We start from the raw sequence: 22,116 nt of genomic DNA, 5'->3' as shown, positions 1-22,116 counted from the left end.
AAACTGGATCAGAGTTGATGGAGAAAATATTGTCCGGTTTTCCCTCTGATGTCCTGGTTACTTTAGCAACTAACTGCTGCTAACAACAGCTACAACAGCCGTGCAGCTAGCCTTTCTATTGCTGATTCTGCCAGTAGTACAGAAGCTTTAGTACAGAAGCTCAGCTGCCCCTGAAATGATGTTATAATATAATCAAAAAAACAGAAGATGTCATAATACTGTGAGAGTTATAACTTTATGGGATTGAAAAAGGGAACACGTAAGGTAGCATTTTTCGACAGGGCAGAGCGACTCGATAGTCTCTGCTGTCGATTTGCGCTATGGTAGCATTTTTCGACAAGGCAGCATAGATCTTCAGAAGACCGGCTATACATATAGGTCCGTGTGTGGCGGTGGCGTCTCTTACTGATCCTTCAGAAATACTTGGGAAAATGTAGCGTGTGTGGAAGCTACTGTGCTACTCGGTAAATAAAAGAGCTTTGTTACTGAAAAGCTATTTGATTCAGAAAAAAGCTAAGCTACCACCAAGCTACTGAGAAATGTAGTTAAACTAGTAACAGTGCTACATGTAGCGACGCTACTGCCCAACACTGAAATTAACCAGCTGATGTAGGCTGTAGGCCTGTACCCCGTACAAAGCGATGCACAGGCATCATTATTTGTAACCACTATCCATGAGCACTATAGGCTTTGCTTGTGTTAGTATAATGAAGAGACGCAATAAAGTTCGTTACAAATTTAATAACAAACTGGTAAAAGCCATCAAGTTCTTAAAATAACTATTTAATACATAATATCGCGACAATTTGGAACTTTATTAGATTTCCAGCCGACAAGAGCTGCAGCACTCATGTCTGTGTCTGCCTGAGCTCTGTGTAAAAACTTTCTGACTGATGAAAACTTTAAACAACAGCTCCGGACCCAGAATTTAAGCCTAACTCCATCAGTTGTTCGCTGTAAACACACCGCTGCACGCTGGCTGCTGTTTCCGAGTAATAAATGTAATGCCAACATATGATCTCAGGCAGACATCGGCGAGACTTGTGTGCTATCTGATTGTTGATTGTGATTTATTGGTTTGCAAACAGCTGTGGAAAAGAGAGGAGCAGTTGTAGAAAAACAGCCGACATGCTCGATTTAAAACCAGTAGTCTCTACTCTCCCATTCAGAAAATCACTGCAAGATAAGACCCACCCCCCCAAAAGTACCGGTACTTTCGGAAAGTACTACCCCCCAAGCAGGGACTTTTTGGGTGGTAGGTAGAAATGGTATGGTATGGTAAAATAAAGACCCTAGAACTGCTTTTTTTCCCAGTTCAAAATACCTCTTTAACATGGCCCTTAGAGATCGGAAGAAGAAAAAGGAGCAAAGAAGAAACTAGAGCTCTTTACACATCAGTGACATCACTTGTAAATGACATCATCACCAAGGAACCAGACACCTGTGTCACATCTGAGTTAGTCTTCGTGGTTCAGCCTCAGGACATGTAAAGGACACGAGACTGTGTGTGTGTGTGTTAAGCGAGAGAGAGAGAAAGATCAGGTGTCTGGTATCAAACACTCTAGTGTTTGAAGTGACATGGGAGACAACGCTTCACTGGGTCACCTGTGTCCCTTTCAGACAGGCAGACACACAAACACACAAACACAGGCAGTTTGATATAAGGCAGCAGATAAAAAGCTGGTGCCTGAGGTGCTCTTTGCTTCTGTTCAGTATGGAGGTAATGGTAATTACCTTGATGTTATTGTTATGTAGATTGAGAAAACAGAGTTGGGAGAGAGTTAAGTATTTTACCTTTGTAACAGTGTTGAGTGGACAGGCTTTGGCGTGTCCGTAACAGATACACATCCCTCCGACTGATATGTCCTTAATAGAATAGTAGTACTGAAAAGAGAGAGAGAAAACACGTTATAATGAGTATGACAGCATTAATGAGCATATTAGCAGTTTAAGTGGTGATTATGCTTGAAAAGGGATGTCCTGACCAACAATGATGGTGATATGTTGAACAGCAGTACTGGTAAATGGCAGTATTTATATAGTGCTTTTATTCAAAGCGCTTTATAATTTGCCTCTCATTCATACATTCACACAAACTCACACACTCTACATCCAGAGCTACAGCCGCCCACCTTCACAGGGCTCCGCTTCTTCAATCACACACAAAACACTTCAAATCACAATGTCTCAGTTGCAAATGCTGTTGCCTTCATTTCAGCTGATTTAGTTTCACTTTTAACAAAAATAATAATATTTCGACATTACTGAGTCTACTGTAACGTGAGGTCAAAACCTGTACCGATGCCCCATATAGTACAGTAGTGTGACTTTTATTATGATACACATTTTTGTAACAGTTGATCAGATTTAACCAATCATATGGCTACAATGAAATTTCTGCCATTATTATATTTTTTAGCAGTGAAAGAGTCAATATTGTGAAGCATTATATCTTGTAATACTGAGTCATATGTATGATTTAATATCTGATCATTATGACTCAAACCTATGAGATAGTATCTTAATTATCAGACCTGGTAATAAATGCAAATATTACAACTTGCTATCTCACTGTTAAACTTTTAGCCATTTCTTCAAACATTACTTTGAGTAATATTGTAACCTTGTAAGTTGTGACTGAGATCTCTGACACACCTATCACAATTAAGAGATACTAGTCATAACTTTGACTTACCATCATTTTAAAATGATGAGATTATTTCTTACTTTTGTCATCACCCTGGCAGATACTTATAATTTTTAAGAGAAAAGACAGGAAAAAGTGAGGTGCCTCACCCGTCTAGTCACGATGGGATCGATATCTCTGGGGTCATTGAGTGCCAGAGTCATGAGGTCGGCGTTCAGCGTTCTGATTCGCTGAAACACCAACCTGATGTAACGGGCAGAGGTGAAGTTCAGCAAGGTCGGGGAGGGGTCATCTGCACTGGGACGACCATTGATCAAAGAAGCGTGGATCTACAGACAGACAGACAAGTAAATACTGTCATCTTAACAGCAGAGTTCAACTATGACATTGTCCCAAGACAAACATTAAAGGTGCCATATTATGCTCATTTGCAGGTTCATACTTTTATTTTGGGTGTCTACTAGAAAATGTTTTCAGTCTTTAAAGTTAAAAGAAACAACATTATTTTTCTCAAACTGTCCATTGCTTTAGCATCTCTATTCAGGCTCTGTCTGAACAACAAACGTTTTAGCTCCCATCTGTTTAAGGCTCCTCTCCCTAAAAGCCCACGTTCCAAATTCAAACAGTGTTTGCACACACATTCACTGAAAGACTGAGCAGTAGAAAAATAGAGAGGATGTTTATTTCTCACAGTTTGGGGATCTTTAGACACACCAGGGACACATTTATGTTGAAAAAGACATGAAAAAGTACATTGTGCATAATATGGGAACTTTAAAAGGTGCTTTAAGTTTCTCACAGTGGCAGATGGTGGAAGGAGCAAAAAGCCTCTTCAGTGAAACCAAAACAGACAACAAATCAAAAAGAAGAGGAGGGGTAGCAATAACCCTTTTCTTACAGGAAACATTGTTTAAGACACATTTTTAATTAAATTTTAAAGTCAAGACTTTGGCAAATGAATACTTTTTCAGTATTTGTACTACACAACATTTAATTAGACAATAATATAACTGATGTTCAAAAAGATGCTTTAAAGACCTTTGATTGAAAATATACACATTTTAAAATGGTTGAGGAGAAAGAACAAATATACAGCATTAAAGGACTACCGGGAGACACAGAAGAAGAGGGTGTTTCTTCACAAAAATATAAATGAAACAGAAAAAAACCTGGAAGGTCTATAGCAGTAGCAAAAAGAATCATCTGCAGCCTTACACCAAGCTGCAACCTACCCTCCTACCACAACAGACCAGTGACTGGCCTTTAACCTTTTCAGTCTCACCAAGCTGGAACAAACCATCTGCTCAGTTTACACAGGGTGAGTTAAACTGATACAAAAATGACTGCACAACAAGAACAAAGCATTAATTTAATATTCCTGTTACTGCAGACAAAACACAATTGATCATCCACTCTTTAGAGGGCCAACTTAACCAGAATTTACCCTTTCTTCAACAATGTGACAGTGCTGAGTCAATCACTGCTTAGAGGACCTAATCATGCACACCTGTTTTTACTCTCACTGATTGAGCAGGTGATCTGCACCAACATCAGAAACAGAGACAAAGGGGGAGTTCTAGTACCCATAGTTGTACTGTTTAAAAAAACCATTTAGTCTATGTGTCCTACGTCAGTCTAAGATTACCGTGATGCAAAACGAGACTCCTTCTATCCACAGAGTATGTTGCTTTTCTTCACCAGGATGCCTCATAACATGGACACTGGAAGACATTTTAATTTTGTCTACCAAAGAAATTTAATTTTTATATTGTAACTGCCTTTGTATATATGTAGAAGAATGAGACTGAATTTAAATTCTGTAACAATAATCAACAAACAGCCACATAAGGAGTGTGAGGTTCTGTCTGCCTGCCTGTCTGTCCATCTGTCTGTCTCACTAATGTGGCCAAAAGCAACATTTGGCATCTGCAAAAAAGTCTACAGAGTGGGCTGACCGTGTGTGTGTGTGTGTGTGTGTGTGTGTGTGTGTGTGTGTGTGTGTGTGTGTGTGTCAAGGGGGAAGACTTGATGGGTGTAAGCTGCACACTTAACACAGCAGTGAAGGAGATAGTTGTGTATGTGTGCGTGTGTGATGAGTGGTGGGGTGACATTGTGAATGTGTGTGCGATGCTGTAACACATCGCCTACAACTCATTATGGTTTCACTGTGATCAGACGGCTAGGGAGCTGTCAACCCCACACACACACACACACACACACACACACACACACCATACGCACCCACACACATTCAGACACCTCCGTCGTTACTTGCCGCTCTTGACATCTCCCAGCTCGCACCCCCTCTAGCACACCCCCGCAGGACACAGACACACATACATTATAAACACGAAAGACACACAACAAACACACATGCATGCAGACGTGTAAGAGCACACACACACACCAGCACCCATGTAAATGCGTACACATATTCAGACAGACATCTACAATTAGAGGCTTGTGTGGGAGATGTAGATGTGTGATTAGTTTGTTTTTTACTGCATGTGTGTGTGTATGTGTTTGTTTGTGTGTTCCACAGTCCTCTTTCTCTTCATTAATGTCAGTTATAGCAAGCTTGGCCCTCTGTTCTCACTGGGTGCAATCACACACAGCTGATCAAAGGAACATAACAGTAAACAGTGGTGGGCAAGATGTGTGTGTCAGTGTGTGTGTGTGTGTGTGTGTGTGTGTGTGTTTTCAGTAAATTGGAACACAATTTCCAATCACTGGTTACATTATATTAACAGTTGTGCACATGTGAAAAGAAATATATCCACTTATTAGAAAACAGTTCCAATCTACGTATTAATTTGAAAACATTTAGTATTTCATTATTTATCCTGCTCAATACAGGACTACAGTGATGTCTTTATGAGCTTTTATATAAAGACTTTTGATTTTGGTGTCATCTTAATTTATTTCACATTATCTGTTTATTATTCATGTCTGCTACTGTAGCAACATCACTTCTAGTTCCAAACTCTGTTATTCCCTTTCAGTCACTCAGTCCACATACCGGTGGAGATCACTCTCTTTTCCAGATTATCTTATAGCCATACAGTTTCAGCCTGTCTGCTTTTGATCTCAGCCTTGGATTTTTCCTGCCCACATGACTGCCTGCTATTGTACCTGTTTGGATTTGTTTGCCTTCTCTGTCTGCTAACAACGTACAGTAGATTTATTTAGTATGTTACAACACAAGTTCATATAACATATTTAAGTTGTAGCTCCCTTTATGCTACTTACAAACACAAACGTTATATACAAAAATAATATACAATAGATGGGTGAATAAATAAGTCATGGAAATACAACTATTTTACATGGTGCAGTGCTGAGGGTGAATTTCGGAGTCACACAGCCTGAGGGAAGAAGCTGCTCTGGAGTCTGGTGGTACAACAGCAGATCCTTCTGTTTCTCTTGCCAGACGGCAGCAGGGTGAACAGGCTGTGGTGGGTATGTATCCTTTGGGGTCTGCCAGGCACCTCAGCTCACAGATATCACTGGGGCTTGGTAGATGGGTACCAAGGATCTTCGGAGTGGTGCAGAGCCCTCCTGTCCTGGGCCGTGCACATCCGATGCCAGTTTGGGGTGTTTCCAGTCAGGATGCTTTCTAATGTTCCTCTGTAAAAGTTAAGAACTTGGCAAGGGAATTTTGCCTTCTTCCTTAAGAGATGCAGCAGTTTCTGAGCTTTCTTAACAAGCATGGAGATGACCATGTCAGGATCTCTGTGATGCTGATTCCCAGGAACCTAAAATTGTTCAGCTGCTCTACCTCAGCTTCCCTGATGTAGACAGGGGTGTGTGTCTTTGCCTCCTTTTTCTGAAAATCAATAATCAGCTCTTTGGCTCAGCTTAATCAGCAAAATGATTCTCACCTATCTGGCCTCCCTGGATCTTGTTGAGCAGAAGACACCTTTCTAACATATCATTGTCAATTGTAACAGTGATATGTTAAAAATGTCAGTAATAACATCAACTAGCTGACTGGCACATGTTTTTAGTGCACGGCCAGTGATGTTATCAGGCCCAGCAGCTTTAGTTATATTCACTCTCAGCAGGATTCTTCTCACATCTGCTGTGGATACTGACAGTGGCCGGTCCTCTGGAGGTAGAGTGGACTTTACAGCTGACTCTTTGTTGAGGAGATCAAAGCGAGCATAAAATGTGTTTAGCTCATCTGGTAACGTGGCCTCACATGATGGAGGCGCTCCTGCTTTTGTAGCCTGTGATGTTTTTGATCTCCTGCCGCATATTATTGGTGTTGTTGGTGTTGAGGTCTCTCTCTCATATCTGCTGTGTCTCTGCTTGCCTCACTGATGCTGGCTTTTGCTCTCGCTCTGGCGGTGCTGTATGCTTCCTTATCACCTGACTGAAAGGCAGCTTTTTTGGATAGAGCCCTCACCTTTCCATTCATCCAGGCTTTCTGGTTGGGGAGTGATTTTACTGTGTTAGTGATCACCACGTCATCAAAACATTTGCTGATGTATGACGTAAATGTTGCTGTATATTCCACAAGATTGATGTGGTTCTACTGGGTGGCGGCCTCTCTGAACATGTACAAGTCTGTGCACTCAAAACAGTCCTGTAGAGCTGCTATAACCTCATCTGTTCACAAACTTTTTATCAGCTGAGTGTAAATAGGCAGGAGAAGCAGGGAAATATGGTCTTGGGATGTAGGAGGGCACTGTAACTGCCCATGAATAATCATGGAAACATAGTCTAATGTATTTGTTCCCCTGGTGGAGTTTAGGTAAAACTGTTCAGAGGTCTTTTTGATTAATTACATCTACAGGGATGTAAACAGCAGCAACAAAAATAATGGTGAATTCTCTGGGCAGGTAATATGGTCGACATCTTAACAATAAAAATTCCACATCTGGAAAACGTTGTGCACTCACTTTGAATGTGTTTGATCACCAAGCATCATTTATATAAATACAAAGCCTCCTCTGGTCTTACCGGAGTCTTGTGTCTTGTGCAGTCTCTGATTTCACCATCTAAAACTAAACCCAACTCAGCTATAGATTACATTGGCAGTGTAACAACTTCTTCTATAGCTACAAGTGTTACCTCTCCGTTCTCCAGAGGGTGAATCTTTGAATAAAAAGATGTGCAGATAACTTCATCATCTCTGGTGTAGGATGGAGGTCCTGTCCGTGGATTAATGTTGAACCTTGTCAGGCACTCTGTGTCTGTGATGGCGAAGTACTGCCAGGGGTCAAAGGTCACACCATCTATTGAACGCTCTAAGATCCAGTTGCCTGTGGACAAAAGTATTGGTGAAGAAAATAATGAAATGAAATGCTTCAAACGTGTCATGTGCAAAGGAAAAAATATCAATAAAAATAATGATGGACATCCAAGACTGTGTTTAGGTCACCCTACTTAAAATACATAGAAAATTGACAGAACACTCAATTCCACATATTTCTTGATAGCTTAGAACCACCTGATAGTCCACCTCCTGAATTGATTGAATATAAAGTGAAGGGAATCCAGTTAATGGAAAAATCTAATAAGCAAATTAGACGGCACTATGAAACACCAAAAACCTATCAAGATATGCCAGTTATATTTCTTTTATTTAAAACTTAGCATTAACATTAGCTGATGCACAAAATCAGGCCATCTTTATGCATTTTAAACCTAATTTTGAAACATGTTATTTTTATCCAGTCACCATTAACCTTGTCTTTGTTTTTAAAAGGTTTAAAGGGATGTGTAAACCAAAAATTTGCTCTCAAATCTTCTGTTTTATTGTTATGTCTACTTACCAACACATTGTTATGTCTACTTATCAACACTCTTTTTCTCACTGCTTTTTTGTATAATGACCTCTTTTGTCCATGTGTATGAACACATGGATCAGGTCATGCTCGTTGCATGATCAACTTCACTTAAGATTTAACACAGTGATATTCATGAGTTTTCCTGCCAAGAGACAATCAGACTCAATTTAGCAAAGACATGGTTCCTGTCCCACTTTGTTTGTTAATATAAAAAATAAAATTAAAAAACATGAATACAAAAGTTCTGAATTTAATATGAAATATACTGAAGAAGAATGTTAAAACACTTCTCACAGTTTCACAAAATTGCTTCCAGTAAAAACCTCAAAGGCCAACTGCTGTCTTTAACCTTTATGGGAAGTGTGTTTAGCTCGCTGCCTAGCTGTGAACCTACATGCATAGTGAAAGCAGAAGACAGTTACTGAGAGCAACGCATAGTAACATTTAGAGATAATAAATCATAAGGATTGTTGATGTTTTGGATGCTGTGTTTTAAACTCAAAGAAACATCTGCATATAAAGAACTTTAAAGACTAAAGTAAAAATGCAGTTTATTGAGCGGAATCTTGCTCTTTCAAATTACTTGTGGATTACTTACTGTATTTAAACATTAATTAGACACAGACTAAAATAAGGCGGTATCTGGCTCTTCAATCAAAATCATAATCAAAAGTCACTGTTTCATTTTATAATAATAAAAGTAGTTAAAACCTGGAAATTCGTTTGGCTGCCTAAATACAAATTATGAGGCACAATGCTTACCTGGGCGAGGTGAGTTGGCTGACTTTACAATCACATAGGCGATCTGGAAAACCTGGAAAACATAGAGACAGAGACAACCTGTAATATTCAAGCACCTGTAGAAACTTTGGTTTCAAAAAAAGGGGGGGTGAACCCCACCTCCCCTAAATTCAGTTCACCAATACTTTTAATGTACAACATTTACATTTAGCTGACGCTTTTATCCAAAGCGACTTACAATTGCTATACATGTCAAAGGTCGCACACCTCTGGAGCAACTAGGGGTTAAGTGTCTTGCTCAGGGACACAATGGTGGATGTCTCACAGTGGGAATCGAACCCGGGTCTTATCTATGCGCCATCACCACCCCACAAAACACAACAAAAAATTATGACCCAAGTTTACCCACTGAGGTTAAATAGCTGAGTTTCCCTGCCAGTCAGTCAGAACTGAAGAAGTCCTTTGGATGAGGGACGAAACGTCTTCTAGTATCTTCAACGAGTCCAGTTGCCCTTGATTTTAACCTTCGTTGGATATCTGAGTGTAGTTTCAATAAAACGAATACGTGGACCTTTTGAAAAGGTTAGATTGGTTTAAATTCACTAACTTGTCACACAGATATTATAGCTGTGTCTGAAATTACTCCATTGTTTACTCACTCACTACTCCCTATATAATAGACACTGCTGTTTTCTCTGTAGTGTGCAGTTACTTTAGATTTCTGACACTAACAGGTGTAATGTCAAGCATAAAATATGCCAATATGCCAATAATGCTTTATTTTTGTATCATTGTAAGAATTTTTGAGGGCACTGTATAGTGCAGACATTTCACACTCAGAATCTGCATATGGCAAATAGCCTATAGGTCACTATATGTTAGATAAGGAGTGACGTTTTCACACATATAAAAATTGTTCGATTTACTGCTACAAAAGTAAACAGGGTCCACTCTTGGTGATTATAGTCCAGACTGTGCATAAGTCAGTAGAAGTTGTAAAAGAAAATGGGGAGGAAACTAAACCTGTTTAGGCCTGTGAAGTAACTAAAAACTTTGGTGAATGTGAGGGCTACATACAGTATGTTTATTATCAGATTTTTATCTGGATTTTATTACTGATGTATCTTCATCTTTACCTTTTTAATACACAGAATAAATGCTGAAACTACCAGATGTTTGTCAATAAAATACAATGATCTTTGTTTAGACTGACTTTCCTTCAATTTGATCACCAACAAGACAGTCAAAAAAACATTGGATGAAGGTCAAATGCTGACTTTGTCTGTCTTCACCACCCCGTCTTTCACCTTGTCCTTTCTCTCTGAGTATATCTCTCTTTCTTCTCGTAATGTGGGAAGCAGTGTCACATTGCAGCAATTAGAATAGGGAGAAAGCTACTGTGTGTGCGTGCGAGAAAGTGTATTTCAGGGTAACCTTATAGCAGTCATTCAAACCTACTACAAAGAGTCAATGTTACCTGTATTCACACCGAGGATGGGATGGTGTGTGTGCGCACGCACATGTGTGTGAAAGAGTGAGAGAGTGAGTGTGTGTGTGTGTGTGTGTGTGTGTGTGTGTTGAGTCTATAAGAGAGCTCTCAGTGGTAGCTTGTAATATGGTGACAGCTTTGGGACAGCTAGGCAGCTCCAGCAGCTAAACATAGATGAACACAGCTAACTAATGCAGTGTGCGTGTGTGTGTGTGTGTGTGTGTGTGTGTGTGTGTGTGTGTGTGTGTGTGTGTGTGTGTGGTTGCAGTGCATCATATTCTATGTTTTGATCAGATGTGGATCAGATGAGAGATTTTCTTTTTTGCCTCTAAAGCTCAACACAGCATGAACAAATAAACACACCAACACTATCCTGCAAGAAATCACACAGCCAATAAATAAATGTTTATCTTGCACCCTTGATATTAAATATCAGGTAGGTTTGTTTATGATGAGTTTATGTCACGCACAGATCATATAATAAGCCTTTGGCATAAAATTTAATTGGCTTTTTCAAACAGATTTTTGCAGCTTGGTTTGGCAATTTTGAGCTTAAGCTATAAGCTCAAACTAGCAGGGTGTCTGCAGGTTTCATCAGGTTACATTTGAGGCCTTGCGTTAGAATGAAGCAAACAAAATGTCATCTCACATACCTCACGTAATATATACAACACAATAGTATCTAATACAATAATACAGTATTATTACTACAGAGTAAAGACATTTCAAGACAAGTCCAGTCTTGGTCACTTCCCTTATAGGACAGATTGATTGAACAGAAATCTCCTTTTTACAATCAAAAATTATGACAATTTTTTTAAATACTTTATATTATTTAAATAAATATTTGGAGAAACAATAGAAATGCTCCTTTCGCCTTCAAGCCGCAATTTGGGTGTGTCTGTATTGTCTTTGATTGACAGCCGAGCTAACAGGGGCATGAAGTCACAATGTCAATAAACTTAAGCTAATAACTAAAGCATATAAGACAATTTTTCTATTGAGAAATGCTGCTTAAACGCCTCCTGTGTAGGCTGGTGTCTAGCTGTTAGTTTCATTATCAGACTATGACAGGTGAGATTACTACTGCAAAATGAAATTAAATGAAACTATATGTAAAGAAGGTCTACATAGAAAAGGAAACGGCATCCCAACGTGCCAACTGGGTAATGCACAAAGGCATGAAACTTTCTTTCTGAAACCATAAAGTATCAAATATTAATGTCTTTCTTGTGAGTACTTGTTTTATATCCAAAGGAGAGCACAAAGCAGATCTGCATGCTGTAAAAAAAAGTTTAGTTGGACTTTAAAGTGGTTAAGTTAAAGAGTGAAACAATCGGTTCCTCATTTATCCCCAGATGACATAATGTACTCTCTTATCTGTACTTTGTTTTTGCACTGATGAATAATTCTGTGAATCTAAAATAAACAACTGACTGAATTTGCTTATTTTTATATTGCACATTACTTCAGATAGAAATGTTGAGATCGCAGAGGAGTGGATGTAAATTATTCAGTAATTCTATAAAGGCTACAAAATTGTGTATATCTCCAGAAATGACAAGTGGCTGCTATTTTTACATCTCACAAGTTGTTTTTAATACAATGAATGTTCATTTCCACATAATTCTCTAGCATTTTATTGCAAGCAATCTTACACATTTGACGGGAAATAATCATGATATGCAAGGGAACCGCCATTGGCTGATATTTGAGCATAACAGCCAAATGAGCACTTAAAATGTTTATTTTAATGCTCAATCAACCCATTTAAGCCCTGTGTCCAGTATGGTTGGGTTGCCTACAATTAAATGGACTGTGAAGAATCCATTTTGTCTCAACGTGATTTGGACACAAAGTGACAGCGGTTTTACTGAACAGCTGGTGTTTACAGGCCATTCGCATGGAAACGTGTTAAAATCTCTCTGGCCTGATAAACAGGCATCAAACTCCAATTCCAGTTAGTGCTCCAGCTAATTATAGCAGGATTTGTGCACAAAAGCACAAAAGACTGGCCAGAAACAAAGTGGAATAAGATCTGAATGAGACACAAAGAATTGAAAACACTGACAAAAAACAAACATAAACAAAGAACAAATTTAATTATTTTTTGTTTTGAGATCTAGACATAAACACATGCCGACATGCAGACAGACAGGTGGAAATGCCATCAGCGCAACAGACCTGGTATGCAGACTTGTTAAAATTTACTGTGACTTCAAATGAAAATGTGTTAACATCTCACTGGACTAATAAAGTAGCTTTTGGCCCATTTTTACATAGTGTGAATCCTCATGCATCCCTGACTGCCAAACTTAGTGCAGGCAAACAGGCAGGAGATATTCACTGGAGCCAAACAGTCATCTCATTGCTCAGCTGCCACTAAAAACAATTTGGAGAGCTGTTTTGGATGCTGCAGCATTTTGAATGACAGTTTCTTCACAGCTCTGCAGCAAATACATTAAAACAGAGTTCACCATTTAATGAAATTGCAAGAAAAATAATATGAAATATAACTGTTTTTGCATTTTCACATCGACCTAAACAGCGGAGAGGCTGCAGTGGAGTGCAGCATATAAAGACGGCCTCTGGATAAAACTGAGAAATCTGGTCTGGTGTGTAACAGTATTTGAAATCCATTCTCTTTAAGTCTGCCTCTGTCTGAACTGCCAAAAACACACACAAATAAAACAAATGCATACACACACACGCTCGCTCACAGACTTGGTCGTAATTTGGCCTTAAGCTTTTTAAATAGGCTTTAGTCTGTACAAAACACCAGATGCTGCAATCTCTCCCACATTCTTGCTTTGGCCTGAGCTACTGTCTAACATAGACCAACAATGTTTCATTGGGCACAGCAGATGTTTCATTTACCTTCTCTCTGTAATGAATAAGATATTTTTCTGCTTTTAAAAGCTCTGACCATACATATACACACATATGCATAAATATATGCTTGAAAGAAAACATTTTCTTTCAAGCATATATTTTATAAAGCTATAACTATGGTAGGTACAGGCTCACTGACTCCTTATAAGGACTGATTTCAAAAGCCAGTGGACTCCAGGCTCAAACATTTGCCCTATTAAGGTGTCCTTGACCAGGCCACTGTCTGTAGACTGTAGTAAATTAGGCTGTGATTTTTTTAAGTTGAAGATTTAAAGGGTAAGTAGTAGTAAAGGGTAACACTTTTGGTTAAATTCAGCAAATATTTCCTCATGGTTTGCTAGCTTTCCATTTTGTGTGTGCTCTGAAACAACATTGTTCCAGCCAACAGGTGGCATTAGTGCTTGTGCACAGGAGCAGTGGGAGAGAGAGTTCTATATACCAGCACATTCGAACATGCTGGCCTCCGAGCAATGTCAAGAAGGAGAGATGGCCAAGAAACAGCCAAAGAGAAAAAAGTCTCAAGAGCAGTTTGAAATTTGAGGGGCAGAGCTTCAGCTTCAGAGCTCCCTTTAAGTTTAAAGCTACAATATTCAGTGATATGGATATAAGAATAAATATAAAAAAAATAGTATGTAAGTGCAATTGGTTTCATTGGTCTTTGTGTGTTGATGTCTGACATCCCTGTGCTTGAAAGTTGTAATTAAGTTGTAATTATTAATTAATTTAAGGGGCAATATACTTCATTTTCATACTCCCAAAAAGGCTGATTACAGTATTTGTCTGGATCATGATCAATTTAAGTAAGCATATCTGTAAGTCGGAGAGTCTAAAGTTATGTTGGATGGGATTCCCCCTTGTTGTTCTATAGGAAGCTGAAGCTGTGAGTCAAGAGCAGAATAAGGCAAGAATGTAAAAAGCCACATTCAACTTAACAGCACTGATGGCAGGAGAAAGGAGAATTTCCCTGTAGGGGCAACAAAGTAAATCTCTCAAAGCATATAACAGAACACAGCCGGCTAACTGGACATATAATTGATCACTCAGAGTTGGTGACAATAAGGTCAGTTATCATTGTTGACAATAATTATCATTTTCTCAATGCTCCATGTCATCATATGTTTTCCCACATCCACTCATAAGAAGCTTTCTTTCAACATAAATGCGTTTTTTAAAATGTTTTTATTATGAAGTATATATACTTTGAAGTATAAAATATAGAAAACATATATATATATATATCCACCTGTTCTAAGGGAGTTCAACGTAATAATTACAAATATGACGTCTTTGGGTGTATTTGTGTGTATGTGTTGAGGTATTTGACTGACAGCCTCTTTTGGGACACTGATCACTTTGCCAGGTCCTCCACCCACCCCCCAGAGAGCAGGGCACGATTTAACCAGGTCAAACAAACTATCAGTCAATCAGACTGGCTGCTGCATTTCCATAATAACTGGAATTTAACTGAATCCCGTCTGGTGCTGACAAAAGAGTGTTGCCATGGCAAGGAAAGTTTAACCTCTCGTGGTAAAATATATATTAATTAGTAATTTCTTAATCTGTATGCATACTAATGCCTAAGCCTAGAGCAACCCAAGGCTTCACACATTGGAGACACATGGCTGGAAAACCTTTAGTTTGATGTTGAATGACTGGAGGTATAACAGCCTAATAATAACAAAAGAGTGATCATTTGAAATTTAAAAAAGTTAGACCTGTAAATTAAACCTTAAAAATATATTTAGGAACTAAAATCTCATGAAGTCAGAGATGGTTTTCAACCCTCTTCAACAGGTCTCTGCAGAGGACTTTTACTTTGATTGTAAAGTCAGATGTATCTGCATGCAAAGTTACAATTCAATAATTCATCTAAAAATGATGAAGAACATACACAGACATCTACTGTCTTTCTCACACACAGTCACACACATGGGCCCCTTTGCTCCCACTCTCTCATTATTTAGTCTTTCTATCCAGAGAGGCTCAACAATAACAAGAGAGGAAATGAGGGTGGTGATGTCACAGGCGATAACCACACACACACACACACACACACACACACACACACAAGCCCACTGTCATTTTCTGAGTGAGATGACTGAGGTCGCAAGGGAAATTCAGTGCACTGGAGGGTAAATAGCTTTCCGTCGGACTGATCGAGACACACACATACACACACACAAAACACCCACTGAAGAATGCACATGTTCACACATGCACATGCAGACATTAATGGCAGTGAGTGAGGACAATCTGCTGTTACTTTGATCAATACAAAATTAATTGTCTGGTAATACTCGCATTACTACGAGCTAGCTTATAGTGCGTTCCATTTACACTTGGAACTCATTTTCGACGTTATTTTCCAAGTTCCGAAACTGAAAGTGACAAATGGATCGGCCCACAACGTTGGAGTTCCTGCTCGTCAATGTCATGTGTGTGTGTGTGTGTTAATATTTGTGATGTTTGGACATGAGAGCCTTTACAACCAACTACATCGGAAAAGGACTTAAAATGATCCTTTAGTAAGTAAAGTAACAGCAGATTGACCTCAAGCCTGATTTGCAGTTGTTTACTGTATATTCATTGTTTAGTGGTTATTATGTGTGTATCTATGTGTGACTCTTGATCACCCAAACACACATATCTCATTGGACTGTGGTCTAAACAATCTCATTGTAAAGCTGCACAGTACATTGAGTGCTAATGCCAAACCAGCCCAGTATCCTTACAATTTATGGTAACGTTAAATGCATCATCAGTCGTTTCAACAAGTGCCCCAAAATAGTAATAGTAACTTGTTTATTATTTTAACCATGACAATGAATGTCCCCCAACCTTGCCTAATAATTTTAACCCAAACAATGATCTCCTCGTAAACCTAACTGACTTTTTGTCATGGGTTGGCTGAGTGAAGGCTGAGTTGTGGACCCAAACGCAGACCAAAAGCGAGGATGCAGTTCAAAAGGATTTATTAACTCAAAAACCAAACGGAAACAAGCTTACGTGGCAGCACAAGGATAAGACCAAACTGAGGTAAATCCATCAAACACAAGGTGACCCACAAACACAGGGAATAATCCAGAACAGGGAAAACAGAGCACACGGCAGAACAGTCAACATTTGACACAAGGACGTGACAAAGACTGAAGACGACTGAGGACAATATATACACTGGTAAACAAACAGGGAGGAAGCACAGCTGAAAAACATCAGGTAATCAACCACAGGAACAAAGCTAGACAAGGTCACCAGGTACAGAAGATTACCAAAATAAATCAGGAAGTAAAGTTCACAGGAACACACAAAGATAGATCTACCAAAGTAAAACATAAAACATGGAAAGACCGCAAAATCAGGGCACGGACAAAACGAGACGGGACCAAACAGGAGACAAGACTACACTAAAACATGGAGATATAAGACTAAGGACTAAGACACAGACCATAATGATAAAAACACAGAAGTACACAGATCAGGAAAACACGAAAGCACAGGACTAAGGAAATAATGGCAAAAATATACCTTACCATACCTTTTTTTTCATCAGTGATTTGTAAAGTTTTTTTTAAACAGACAAATGATGTCGTCCTGCCAATAGGGATGTCAGATCAAAAAATACGTTGTGCTAGAGAGCACAGACAAACAACGCTTAACCAGGAACGTATTTTGGAGAAAGAAAGAAAGGTGTCAAGGTCAGGGGGTTTGGAAATTTTGAGCATCAGACTTTTATGCATTATAATCTTTAATCTTTCCTTAACCGTACTGTAGCGGATGCGCAGATCAGAGATTGTGTTGTAGAAAGTGAGAATTCCCCAAGTTAGCAAAATTTGTTCAATATTAATATGTTTGTTCTCTTGAGAGGTTTGTGACAGGTCAGGTCTGTAAACTGATGATTTGTTTTTCATGGCAATATAGCAATGGACAATAAGAAAATTTAATTTATTTTATTTAAGCAAATGAAAATCTTAACAATTACTACTTTACAGTAAGATCGACAGCTTTTTCACAGAAATAAATAAACATAATACAATGCTGTGAACACGTCAAACATGGCCATTATATGGTCACTGAAAAAAAGTCCACTGGTTTTAAAAAGCTTTTAAAGAACCTGCTTGTGACAAATTGACCAAGAGGAGGATTTTTTCTACACTTTCACACTCTGTGTTTTCCTTATCCTGCTGCCAGTGGTTCTAATAATTTTTTCATTCATTTTTTGTGCAGTTTTGTTTTGTGTAGTAGGACTGTGGATAAGAGCAAGTATATAGTGTGTGTGTGTGTGTGTGTGTGTGTGTGTGTGTGTGTACATGTCAGTCTCCTGCTCCACATGCTAATATTAAGGTCAGAAGTGAGTGATTGAGAAAGTGTGTATGTGGGTGCGTAACCAGGCAGATGAATTCACAGGCCATACCACTCCAGTGAGAGGTGTGAAAATGTGTGTTGAATGTGCGTGTGTGCGTGCGTTTGTGTTTGTGAGGCCATTCAGGAATGGTGTATATATTCTGCAGCCACACCACAGTGGTGAAAGGTGTGATTGATGGGCCTGAAGCCATTAACATGTCAAGATGGCTGCTGCTCTACTTCCTGTCTAGAGATATAATTATATTCTACGTATGTGAAAGCTCACCTCAGTTTTGCCTCACATTTTTTTTGTTCTCCATCTCTCTGCCTCTAAATTGAATTCAGTATTAATCTCAAGCACAGAAATCAAAGCTTTGTTTGTTTATTTATAATTTTTGGTCTTGTTTTGTTTACTCTAACACGCTTGCACTGACTGCAGCATAATCATTCTGTATCTTCCAACATGTCTAGATTACCAATGAGCTGTTTTGACTGTGTTTTTATGAACTGTGGTTTGTCATTTTAATTGTTTTAGGATGTGAGAGTTTGAAAACTTTTGATCAAACACTACAATGTAGAGAGATAGTGAGAGGCATTTTTAATGTTAAAATATTGGCTGCAATGTTTGGGTTTTAGCTTTTAGGTAATATGAAGTCATATATTCATTTAGTGGCAAGAAATGTCTGTAAAATGGTGGACAACAATAATGGACTGGTAAATGGGCTGCACTTACATAGCACTTTTATTTAAAGCGCTTTCGCCTCTCATTCACCCATTCACATCTTTGTTAGCCTCAAAGGTTTTTTTAATGAACTAAAATGTACATCCCTCGGCACTGTGGCTTTATGTCCTGTTTCTGTCTATTATTTTGTCATGGTCTTATGTTTTCATTTCTCTGTATGGCTCTTCCTTTGTCCATTACTGTTCCATCTTCATTTTCATCTTCCATTTCCCCCAGATCCCTTTTGTAACTCTCTACTTTTTGATAAATTTAAGGCATCTCTGCAGTGCATTGTGAACACAAACAGAAAAGATGGGAGAGAGACAAAGATCTTGACCCAGACTCACAAAAATGTACAGTAAGGCCTGGTGCACAGTAGAGGATTATCAAATCTTGAGCAATGTCTGGATACCACAGACATTAAGACAGAATTAACCAATATTTAAGATTTTAACCATAAGAAAAAACACACCAGATGATTCAGTCAAGACAGAGGACCAAACACTTAGCGTTTATACTAAATGATTTTAGAGTGGCAATTCCAGAAACTCAGAATCAGATTTATTTGGATGATGGCTGTGTAAAATTGGATCAGCAGTTACTTAGGCAGGTTGAGCTTCCTGAGCTGGTGCAGGAAGTACATCCTCTGCTGGGCCTTCTTGATGATGAAGTCAGTGTTGGGCTCCCACTTTAGGTCCTGTGATATAATGGAACCCAGAAACCTGAAGGATTCCACAGCAGCCTGTAGTCATTTAATCCAAAGATGGAGGGTTTTTTGGGGACCAGGATGACTGTGGAGCGTTTGAAGCAGGAGGGAACTTCACACAGCTGTGACTGAAGATGGGGGCCAGCTGGTCTGCACAGATTTTCAGGCAGGATGGAAAAACACAGTCTGGGCCAGGAGCCTTCCTTAACTCATGTGATCGTCAACTGGTTACACTTGTGTGTACTATGTTTTGCACATATACATTTTATATATCGCGAGCAAATACACAACACGCTGGTGACACTTCAGAGTCAGCTTGCTATCATTGGCTGTTGCGGGTTTCTAATCAGAGGCTCCCCTATTTTGAATTGGAAATATCAAATGTATTTGATGTTCACGATGACCCTACATTACGTCTGTAAACCCTACACACAATAGGATAATTGGGGCCAATAATCTGTTCTGACCATCCTCGGATCGGTAACACCCCTGCGAATGTCAGGAGGGGCAAATCAGATCCAAAATCAGCCCAGTTATCTTCTAGTGTGTGGCAATAGTTATTACTAATTTGTATTACTTCAGGCTTTTGTTTCACTGATTCTTGTTTCTTTGTTGTCTGTGTTATATCATGACATTTTTGTCTAGCATATTGGCTTTTTTATTATTAATCTACATTGAATGTGTTTTTAACCTTTGGATGGGCTCCTCTTAATGAACAGAGGACTTCTCATGAACTAAAGTCTGTCAGGCTCATTAGTTTTACACTCATGACATCTAAATCATTATAATCTGGCGGTCTAATCTGTTTAATCACACTTGGGAACTAAACTAGATGTCCTAAATCATCGCATGCCAGTACACAGCCTCTCAATCACTTAGAGTCTTGCCAAGCTTTCCAAATCAAAAATGGAAACCCAATTATTTAAAGAGTGACACGCATGCTTTTTCAGTGATTAATAGTAAAGTTGGATTGACTAATTCCAGCACATCACAAGTTACCAGAGCTCAAATCTATCTCTTGAAAAAGCTTATTTTGTTATTATTCCCATGAATGAAAACACACCAACACTGTAGACTGCGCCACACTCAACCAACAGTATGCAGACTAAACTGTGGGACCAGTTTTCCTAATAGTGCTGTAGCAACTCTCTCCTTTTCAATGTGTTTAATACACAGCCTAAAACTGCACAGCAACTAAACCTAAGTGTTTAATGTTTTTGATGCTGTTAAACCTTGATAAATGTAGAGAAAGGTTTGTAGTTTGCCTCTTTGCTGAGAATAGAGGCTGTGGTCAGGTTTGATTCATGGCGGTCACAGTGGATTCCAATTATGACAAGTCACCATTAAAATCCTTTGCAACCAACATAAATCCAGGCTGACCACAGCTGTCGTTATTTGTGAAGAAGGACTTTATACAGCCACCTTTCAATGCTACAGGGAGTAAATGTTTAACACCTCAAAAGAAGAAATTTTGAGTGGCTTATCAGTTTAAGGTTGGGGTAAGTCTCCAGGGAATGCATGTGTAAGTCAATAAAATAGCCTTACAAGTATATTATTACAAGTTTGCGTGTGTGTGTGTGTGTGTGTGTGTGTGTGTGTGTGTGTGTACCTGTTTCAAGTCCAGTGTGATAGTCACATAGTGGTACTCCATTCCATTCTTGATAGAGGGACTTTGCCACCAACGATTGGTCCCGTCTATGGCATATTCAATGGGATGCTTCTCTGTACACAAACACACACAGAAATAGGGACACAAAGACAGCATGAGAGAAAGAGAGGGGGCACATGAGTTGTTTTTATTCTACTGAAATATAAAAAAATCATTTTAGTCTTGAATCCAGCATTGTTCTAAGGGGAAATGTTCCTCTCCGCTCATTTTCTACAATTCTGGCATTTCAACTATTCAAGGCCAGATATCAAAAGCACATTTTTTCTGCCTTGTAAAAGAAAGAATAATAGATTTCCTTTCCATTTCTGATGACTTTATTTCACTTCTGAATCAAAAAAAAAATGTAACCCAGACTCTACTCGTGGCTGCTGTTCCTACTGCACACAACCACAGATTTAGTGGAACAGGCAGATGAGATGCATTATTAGTTTATTATACACCAGAGGTGACTATGCATTGCAGAGCTTTCATGTACGCTGTGTGTGCAGTATTGTTTGGGTGCTTACATGTGTGTGAGAGAGTATTTTTAAGTGAAGATGTGATGTTTCGTGTTGACTTGCAGCTGCCTATCACCAGGCTACCTATGTGTGACATTTCTGTTAAACACCATGGCAACTATCCCTAGCAAAATGAAGGAGCTATATATCCTTTGGTAAAATTCTTTTCTCTCCTCCTCATATAACGGCAGCTTCCTCTCCCCTCTTTTTGAGTCTTAGGCTGAGAAAAAAACAGAATCTGGATTTCTCACATAGCAATAAATAAAGGATGTCCAAAATACTGAAATCCTGTAAAATAAAATAAAATCTTTCAATAGTCTGTCAGCCAAAAATCAGTCGTTAAACGGGTACGTAATTTGTAAAGTAATAGTTTAACATTTTGGGAAATATTCATCTTCCCGAACGTTAGATGATGAGATATATGAAATCTTATGTCTGTTCATAAAATATGAAGCTGGGTCTATAGCTGTTAGCTTAGTTTAGCATAAAGGCTGGATATAGCTAGTCTAGTAAAACAATCCACCAACTACCACCTCTGGGGCTTGCTAATAAACATGTTTTACAGTGTTTCATTAATTTGTGCAAAAAGTGAAGAGTTAACAACTCCCCCTGAAAAAT

The 22,116-nt window shown here is 38.8% G+C and overlaps 1 protein-coding gene across 1 annotated transcript in view; it reads right to left on the bottom strand.

Moving 5' to 3' along the window:
- The window catches only part of lama2 (laminin, alpha 2), a 196,063-nt gene that overhangs the window by 125,365 nt on the left and 48,582 nt on the right, over positions 1-22,116 (bottom strand). The window contains exons 4-7 of the mRNA XM_046061408.1: positions 9,205-9,256; positions 7,724-7,914; positions 2,797-2,976; positions 1,795-1,884 (exon numbers count right to left, since the gene is read on the bottom strand). Coding sequence (XP_045917364.1) covers positions 1,795-1,884; positions 2,797-2,976; positions 7,724-7,914; positions 9,205-9,256 — 513 coding nt within the window. The remainder of the gene's footprint in view (positions 1-1,794; positions 1,885-2,796; positions 2,977-7,723; positions 7,915-9,204; positions 9,257-22,116) is intronic.

Source organism: Micropterus dolomieu, linkage group LG10 (genome assembly GCF_021292245.1).
Source record: "Micropterus dolomieu isolate WLL.071019.BEF.003 ecotype Adirondacks linkage group LG10, ASM2129224v1, whole genome shotgun sequence".
Taxonomy (NCBI): domain Eukaryota; kingdom Metazoa; phylum Chordata; class Actinopteri; order Centrarchiformes; family Centrarchidae; genus Micropterus; species Micropterus dolomieu.
This window is presented reverse-complemented; position numbering and strand designations above follow the sequence as displayed.